The 9,615-nt window shown below is 36.1% G+C and overlaps 1 protein-coding gene across 1 annotated transcript; it reads left to right on the plus strand.

Moving 5' to 3' along the window:
• The first annotated feature begins 3,144 nt into the window (after positions 1–3,144).
• LOC149798988 (uncharacterized) lies at positions 3,145–4,548 on the plus strand. Its single transcript, XM_089957013.1, has 2 exons — positions 3,145–3,256; positions 3,700–4,548. Exons 1-2 carry the CDS (start codon positions 3,205–3,207, stop codon positions 4,164–4,166), a joined length of 519 nt encoding a protein of 172 aa, XP_089813139.1. The 5' UTR covers positions 3,145–3,204; the 3' UTR covers positions 4,167–4,548.
• The last annotated feature ends 5,067 nt before the right edge of the window (positions 4,549–9,615 follow it).

Here is a 9,615-nt window from a genome sequence, read left to right on the forward strand (position 1 = left end):
CTCCCTTAGCCTTTCCCATGAGTGGGTATAGCCACAAGGCAGCAGAGGTTTGGAATCGGAGTTTTCCTTCTCCTAGATGAGCTACCATCCAAGGTTTACGAGTCCCATCTACCCGAAGCAACTGGTTTTAAGGCGCCAGTGGGCCGCCTTCACCCCTTCTCCTGTTAGTAGAAAACATGGTCTGCCGGGCTTCAAATCTAAGCCACTCGCGAAGGCCAGGAGCTGGATTTTAGTTGACAGAGGCAGTAGGAGACGCAGGCCGTATGGGGCATTTTGGAGGATTGGGGCGCTTGTCTCCCACTCCCACCCCGGGCAATGTCAACCTTAGACCACATGTATGTATGTATGTATGTATTGTATGTATGTATGTATGTATGTATGTATGTATGCATGTATGGATGGATGGATGGATGGATGGATGGAGGGATGGAGGGATGGATCGATGCATGCATGCATGTATGTATGTATGTTTAATTTATATTGTGTGTTGGCTTTTGTCCATAATTATATGATATGTACATTTAATTTGTATTGTGTAATTGACCTTTGTCCATAATTGTGGGTAGGAGTTGGGCCAGCCTTACTAATGTATTTTTTATAAACAACATACGACTTAGGTAATTCTTGTTTGTGATTTTAAATTATATTTTAAGATCATTATTACTTGGAGCAAAACATGTTTAAAGATGTTGAGTTCAAGGACTATTTTTTAAATAGAAATTAAGAATGTTCTAGAAGCAAATTGTTTACGAATTTGATGGTAAAATAACCGTCATGCTGGTTCTGTTATTGTGTCTTAGTTTTTCATGTAATGTTGTTTACTTCAGAATTACTCATTCCATATTGTAACATCAGCTTATTGGAACCAATTTAAGTTGTCCTTTTGTTTTGGGCATGATTTATTTAAATTATTCTTTGGAATCACAAAGTGTTCATTAATAATTGTGGACTAGATCATTACTTTGGAATTATTTGTGAGTTCATTCAAAGACATTTTTGATTTTATCACTGTGATACATCAAAACTGTTAGCACGTTGTCACATACCAGGCTATTGGTAATCGATACGTTCAAGATTGGAATTCATTCCTAACAACACTAGAATTCATTTGGAAGACTCTGTACTTTTGGAAGTGCGATAGACTTCTAGGACTATTAATGATGTAACTCACAATGTTATAAAAAAATAAGTTTTACTTTGCATTGTAGAGAAATAAAACCTTATTTATTGAATTTTACTAAACGTGATGGTTTTCGTTCTTTTCTATTATTTTAAAATCATAGATTCGTAACATTATGTCTGTATGCATTTTAAATGGTTTAAACTTTTATCACTGATACAAGCTCTTGTGTCAGAAACTATGGATAAAGATCCAGTAGTTTTTCCCAGTCCAACGAGTTTAATGTCAAGGCTGTCCATTCTTTCACTGTTTATTCGTATTATCTGTAGAAATGTTCTCGTAAACTGTAAGGAGACATGCTGATATTTCTGATATCGATATTTGTGATAAAATGATAGCTTAGATCACTTTATTAATGACACCCAAAGTTTCCTACATACTTTGAGCATGGTTGTTATTACTACGTTGATATTTTGGGATGAATTTAAAACAGTGACTGGACTTAAAGTCAATCAACATATTTAAAACTTGGCTGTCTAGAAAGAAAAAAAAAACAAGTAAAATCTTTGTGATAAAAATCCCCAACAAAAATCAATAAAATGATCAACAAATCTGATATCTGTTTTGCAGTTAAATTTCATTTCTGAGCAAATAAGATCTGTTGCAAATTAATATTACTCCTCCAGTAGATTTAATTAGGAACATTACTAAAATTTTATTAATATTATATTTTTTCTTCAATTTTATATTGCTCTAAACCCATCCAGAATGAGGAAACTTTATCAGATATTCGAAAAATGTTTTGTAACTCTATATGCAATGGTAAAATTTAGAAAATGCAATGAAAGGTACAAATTATTGTAAAATAAAATGCTGGATTCGGTTTTTTATTTGTTTGACTGAGAGTTAAATCTATGTAAATGTCGTGGAGTACAAAATATTGTATTCATATCCCCAAAAGGGATTTTTTTTTCTTTATATAAGAACTTTAGGAGAAAATCTATTATTTTATTATAAATCTTACATTGAAATTTTTTAAAATAATATTATGATCTATTTCCTAGAAACATTATCAAAGAATGTTTCTGGCATAATTGCATAATGGTTGGCACAAAAATTTCATTCTGAAATATTACGGAACAATTACCATATACAAATTAATAATGCTACTAATTTGTATAAAAATTACGCTAAATCAGATATTCTTATTTCGGGGATATTTTGAAAGAAAATGAATTTATCCCCGCTGATAAAGTTTTCGAATATATTAATATATCCTTTTTTTAAATACATATTATGGGTTCTCTGAAACATTTCATTTTATTATAAACATCATTAAGTTTACCAAACAATGTAATGATAATATAAATAGACACACATTAACAATATTTTTACAGCTATAAGGAAAATATTTTATCTAGTACCTTCAAAAAGTAGAATAGAAACTAACTTCTTCATAAAATGTTCCCAAACAAAACCAAATATGTATAAAATGTCAATGACGGATACAAGTACATCAATGCAGGTTTCGTCATAGTCAAATTTAACTTTTGAGCGCATATTCAGGTATTGAACTCAAGTGATCTTTTTTGGGAAGAAAAGAAAACCAACAAAAAACAATCGTTTGAATCACTTATGTATTTTAGGCGAGTTATGTATTTTGTGATGTTTTGTTAACAAGATAGCTTTTAATTATGATTCCTTTCTGATAGTTTTGGGTAAAATACGAATTTGTCACACATATATGACACTTAAGAACGGGAAACGTTAAGAAAGCGTTGGATATTACGTAGAGTTTCTCTCACTACAATTTATATCTTCCTCATTTCTCTTCTTTGTCTTTTGTGACATTGGTGTGCATCAATAAAGAAAATATGCACGGAATTTCTATCTGATATTTTCTCTAGTGTTCTAGTGTCATGTAAGAAAATTGTAAAGTGCAGATTAAAGAAAATATTATCGACTTCTTCGCAGTTTGTTTTTGCAAAGGTGTTTGTTTTGTTCAAGTTTTTAAACGCTTATTATATAATACACTTGCAGGCAGATATTTCTTCATCTGTTTTTGTTTTTCACAGGAGGTGAAGATGGTGATTAGAGGCGGGAAGCTCGATGTCATAAAGGCGCTTGTTCTAGCAGGTGATATATATATATATATATATATATATATATATATATATATATATATATATATATATATATATATATATATATATATATATATATATATATAAAATCTTGACACAAGGCCGACCAGTCCTATCACTAGCCTCTTAATTCTGAAGCGAGGCAGCTACTAATACCATAGTAGCAATCATAAAGTATGATGGATCACATTTAGAAAATGTCGATTTGTGCATTATAATGCAAAATTGATTCCACCATTAAAAACTCTAACCATTTATATCCATCGGTGTTTGTTTCCTGACCATGAAAAAAACGTGGTATTAATCTTTATTGTTGGGATATATAAACTGTATGTTTCAATTATTGCTTTGTTACTATTATTTTTTATATTTTATTTTGTGTCCCCCACCCACCCCCAATACCTGGTACTTAATTTTTTCCTTTTAAAATTTCAGGCTGTGATGTTGACAAATCATCTCAAGGTGGCACAGTATCGCCGTTACATCTACTTGTAACCAAATATTTTGACAATGATTGGTTGAAATTCCGTTGCCTCCTGCAAGTTCTCGTCCTTGCAGGGTTAGAAGTCAATGCTTTTCGTTACTCAACGTTGGAGATACCTTTTTACCGTGCGATAAGTTTGAATAAAGATGACCGCATTGAAGCTTTGTTGATATTTGGTGCTGATCCTAACGTATCCTGTTCATTTGGAATTACAACACTACAGAATGCATTTCGAAACCAAGATCCTCACGTTATCAAATTGCTGCTGCATTGTGGGATTGACTGGAGGCGTGAAAGATGGGTTGAAAACTTAGTCGCTTCTGACAAGGAGAATTTAAAGAGTGTGTACATCTCAAACGGTGCTGGAGAAACTCTCCGCCTTCACTACAGAATATTTGTAGAATTTCTATTAGAATAAGGTTGGGATCCAACCTATTTGCGAAATGTCAAAATTTTGGTATTCCTTTTCCACTCCAGAAACTTCTCCTGCTATTGGACATTTGTAGATATCCCTTACCTGTAAATTTGAACCATTCGAACAAGTTCTTGCCAAACCAAAAATTACTGCAAGCAAGGTTTGCTGGAATTTCTTTCGAGAACGACTATCCTTCCGATGATGTTTCTGCATACAGCAAAACTATGATAGAACTTCCATTGTAAAGGTCGGCCTTTAGGTAACCAGTACAATGGACAGATGTTGAGCTGCAGATGTAGTTGCTCTCTTTTTATATTACGAAGGTCGCCATTATGCCGCTATACACTGATCTCATGTTGTAACAGGCGAGGAATGCAGCAGCAGGGAGGGCGAATCCTACAACTTTTAGAAGGTTCCAAATGCCGAAATAAGCCCTTTATAAAACCGCGATGCCGCTTGTGTGTAAACGCAATTGTCGCCGTCGTTGTTGCCCTTTGTTGTCGTTGCCCTCCCTGCTGCTTCCTGCGTCCTTTTTCGAAAACTAAGGCCTTTATCGAGATACGAAAATCGTATCTAACCCGACTCGATACCGTGTTCGAGGATCATGTAAATTTATTGTTACAAATCCATGTGGGGGCTGAGCACGACTAAAGAAATGTTTGAACTGATTATAGTTCATGTCACCGTCACACCAGTTCTGGTAAATATATTGTAAAGTGTACTTACGAACTGCGTTAAACACCGACAAAAGATTTACAATTTTCTCTGATCACTGATGGTATTCGTGTTAATTTTTGAGTGACGTAAATCACATCTGTGTTTTTGTGCCTGCCGCATGAAAATATCCTAGCGGGATTTGATTGCTTGTCCAACATCACATCATCGTACACATCCAAATTATTAATTCTCCCGTCAAGATCTTCTACAGATGGTGATTCATCAATGTCAGTAATGAATTCCACAACATCACCGTCGTTTTGCGTTTTCATTAAAATCTTTTAGCACGTTATAACATCGTTGATCGTCCACGAATGGAGCTATCAAATACAATTCATCCACTGCATTATCAAATTCAACAATAACTGCGTCTTGCCACTCCCAGATGGACCCGTCATTATCATTCGAATAGAATTTGGTAGCATTCGATGATGTTTAACTGGTTCACGACGTTTTGTAGCTGAAAAGTCAATGATCTCCATTAGAATAATATAATATAAATATGGATTTATATTGTGTAAAATGCAGGGCGCGGACGCCAACAAGTGATCTAACAACCATTACAACAAAAAATAATAGATCCGCGGTTTCGGGCAAGTGTGAGCGATGCGGTACAAAGAAATTTAAATTTATCTCCAGTGATAAGTCAACGCAGTCAGGTGAAAAACCAAAACCAAAGCCAAAGCCAAAACCAAAGTCAAAGCCAGCGTCAAGTATAAAAAAGGAGGTGATATTGCCGCCAAGTTAGGAAAACTTCCGGGAGCTCCGTGGGCTAAATACCCAGGAGAAAAACACCTACCATGATATAATTATTGTGGTCCAGACTTGATGACCAAGATCGACCAAAACCCGGAGAAGAACCAATAAATGCTATCGATAAAGCATGCCATGTCCATGATGTAGCTTATAAAAGTAAAAATCTACAAGATAGGCATCTCGCGGATGTGAAATTAATTCACGCGCTGAATTCCATCACTGATAAATCTTTCAAGGAGAGGTTAGCTAGTTGGTTAATAAAGTCCGCAATGAAAGGTAAATTAGCGCTAGGCGCTGGCAATTAATTATAATGGAGTCGATTTATTATTCCCAACAGGATACTGGAGGGGTAGCGCAGCAATTAGTAAACTCGCTGAAGCAGCAAAAGTCGCACGTGATACTGCTAAAAATTGGTTATCCAAACAGGCAATATGGCAAATTTATCTACCGCGTCCTAAGAAAATTAATTTTGCACATTTTAATGTTAGTGTACCAAATAAGTTCATCAAGCTGATATATTATTTCTGCCACATGATACCGTTCGTCGTCGAACATATAAATACGCGCTAACTGTAGTTGATGTTGCAAATAAATACAAAGATGCAGAACCGTTAACGACTAAAACAGCATCTGAGGTTGCTTCTGCTTTTGAACGAATTTATCAACGAGGCGGTCTGCGATGGCCAAATCTATTACAAGTTGATCCTGGCAAAGAATTTCAGGGTGCAGTATCATCGCTGATGAAGCAACATAATGTCACCATCAGACGAGGACATACTGAAATTCACCGTAATCAGGCAATTGTTGAACGATTTAATCGAACACTTGCTGAGCGGTTATTTGGATATCAGTACGCGAAGGAATTCATTCAGGATAAGACATCTCGCGAATGGGTTGCAAGATTACCAAGCGTGATAGCTGCATTAAATAATGAAATAACTCGAACAACCAACATGAAACCTATTAATGCAATTACCAAAATAATATACCACAACGACGCGATTTTTCAGTACAACCAATACTAGGTGATGTCACTGTAAGATATTTATATGAACCAGGTGAACTTGAAGGTGGTAAAAAAAGAGCGACTGATCCTATTTGGAGTATTACAACACACAAGATATCTAACATAACAAGATCTACTGGTAGACCAGCAATCTACAGACTGGATTCAACTGCTTCTCAACTTGGATTCACACGTGAACAATTACAAGTAATTCCCGAGGACACACAATTACCGCCCAGATCACTTAACTAGCACCAAGGGTGCCAGCACCACGACTTCGATTACATTGAAGACATGTCAGCGTCACATTTTGTCGTGTATGACCGCGACTATTATCTTTTCTGTCTATGATAAATTGTTTTGGATTATTACTCGAATACTGCCACAACATTATACAATTACAGCTCGCACAGTGATTATTCTGTTGCTGTTTCAGTGTCATGATAAATTCAACACCGAGGTCAAATTTTCGGTTATTTTTTTTGTCACTCTGTTTGTAACAGGTGAGTTTTTTTTTATTATATCACTGTTGTTTTCATTATTAATTTCATCAGCCATTGACTCTTCCAAGACAATTCTTCGCAATTGAGATATTCTTCTGACTCTGGACACAGCTAAGTAAACTAAGTTTGACCATTTGATGCGATCATCAACGATCCAAACAACTGTATCAGAAATAGTCAATCCTTGAGACGAATGAATCGTCATTGCGTATCCTAGCGTCCACGGTGATTTATCAGCGCGCAGTGCATCTTCAACAACATTGACATCAACTGTGACAATATCATTTAATACTAAATTCTGTTTTCTTGACTCTGTCAAGGGTCCTGGTATATCAGCATCAATATTTTGTAGTCGTGTATCAGCTGGTCTATAACACAATGGCACTGGCAACATTGAAAACTTTTCTCGTTGTAATTGAAATAACTGCTGTTGAAGTGTGTCTCTGACTATCTTTCTACTTGCCACTATCAAATCGTTTGGTTTCCACGTTTGCAGAAAGTCGCTCATTGAAGTCTCTGAAATTATTTTACGCATAATTTCACATTGAATTTTATTCGGTTGTAGTCTGATTAATGTTTTAAATTCCTTCAACGTTGCATCAAGGGATCTATAATCATCAGACACTTCTTCATAATAATCAACAAAAACTTTTAACCACAAATGCGGAGATGGACCAACAAAAGGTGGTGGCTGACCGTGATCGCCGCACATTATCACTGCAGTATTTTTTGTTAGCAGCCAATCAAGAAATATTTTTAATGTTTCTAAAGGTACCGTACATATTTCACCCCAAATTATAATCCTCGGAATATATTTCTCCCCCATTCGGTCAGGAGTCCACACACCACCGCTGTATTTGAAAAAGCTGTGATAAGTACAAGAATTGACTCCTCGTTGTTTCATCTCCCTGGCGAGTCTGTGTGTAGGTGTTAGCACAATTAAATCTGAATCGAAAATCTTCGATTTTCCACGAAATAATTCAATCGCTCGAGTTGTCTTGCCAGAACCTTCCGATCCGTTCAAATAAACGGTTTTGTGTCTGGTGATTGGATCATTAACAGATGGTGCATTCGACATTTCTGATAATTCTGATTTGCAATAACTGTCTTTGATAGCAACATCAGCGGATTCACAATAACAATGTAGCATTTCCTTTTTTATTCTCCATGAACTCCATGATTCATCATTGCGTGTAAAACGATCCATTAATTCTGAATATCTTTTAACGATATAAAATGAATCCGTTGCAACTCTAACTGCAGTGTCGGGGAATCTATTTACTTGCGATAGCAAATTTATAGAAACATAAGCCAGCATCGAAGATCTTAAATGTGTGTATTGAGGTGATTCTCCATTAATATAACTAACAATTGTGCCCAGCCGTGTTCCGTCGGACAAGAATGCGTCCTCCCGATTACAAAATATATTTTTTGCAGCAGCATCAGCAATTATAAAATTTAATTCAGCATCATCCATAATCAATCTTGAGTGATGTCGTTTATGATCATATGTGCCACCTTGAATGAATTTACCGATTATTCTTCTATCGAGATCTTTTGCTGTTTTTTCACTATTGTTGAGTTTAATCCTAAGAATATTAGGAGCGTTATTGTTAATGACATCCATGGTCTGATGGGGACACTCTCGTGCATATTCCTCAATGACTTCATCGAGACTGATACGCTCCGATATTGGTAACCAAACCGAAGTCTGCGGTCGATATGATATGATTGCTTCACTGACCGTCAACGATACCAGTATTCGGCTGTCAAGCATATATCGCAACAACACTATTGGTGCCCAACGTTTCTCTGAGAAATGTCTGCCAAACCAAACATAACAGCATGGATGAAGTTTTTCAGCTAGCGCAAACGACGTTACACGAGCAAATCCTGTCAAGTCAAAATCGGGTAAAGGACCATTTATAGCAACTCGCGTCATCGAGTTCGTGGGATGTCCAAATCTTTTAAAATATCCACTACACTCGCCCATCCCAAGAAAGCTTCCCGGATAACACGCAACCATGTCTACGGAAATGATATCCTTGTGGTCATACTTGGTATTCCACAAACCGCCATGTCCATACTCGACACAACTCAATTGTATATCTTCGAGAAACTCACTTCGGGTTGGCTTCCATGAATTTCTTTCTCTGGCGGCGTGAGCGGCAACACTCGGAACTGTAAAACAATTAGTTAATAACTGCTCAGTGTTTTCTGAAGATCTCTCTGCGAGTTTTTTCATTTCCTGTTGCAGAGATTGCGTCCGGTATAATTCACCGTTAGGTCTTACAAATTGATCATACTCGCCATCTTCGGAACTTTTAATCGACCACACCGACACAGGGTCGTTTTTGCTTATCTGTTTAATAAAATCAAACATATTTTTACCAGAGAACTCCGGGGGTAATATTTCACAAGATCCCGCGGAAATATTGTAACTGCGTTAGTCCAAGCGTGATCATTATGA

This window comes from Sinohyriopsis cumingii, chromosome 5, assembly GCF_028554795.1.
Source record: "Sinohyriopsis cumingii isolate HCF-2022 chromosome 5, ASM2855479v2, whole genome shotgun sequence".
Lineage (NCBI taxonomy): Eukaryota > Metazoa > Mollusca > Bivalvia > Unionida > Unionidae > Sinohyriopsis > Sinohyriopsis cumingii.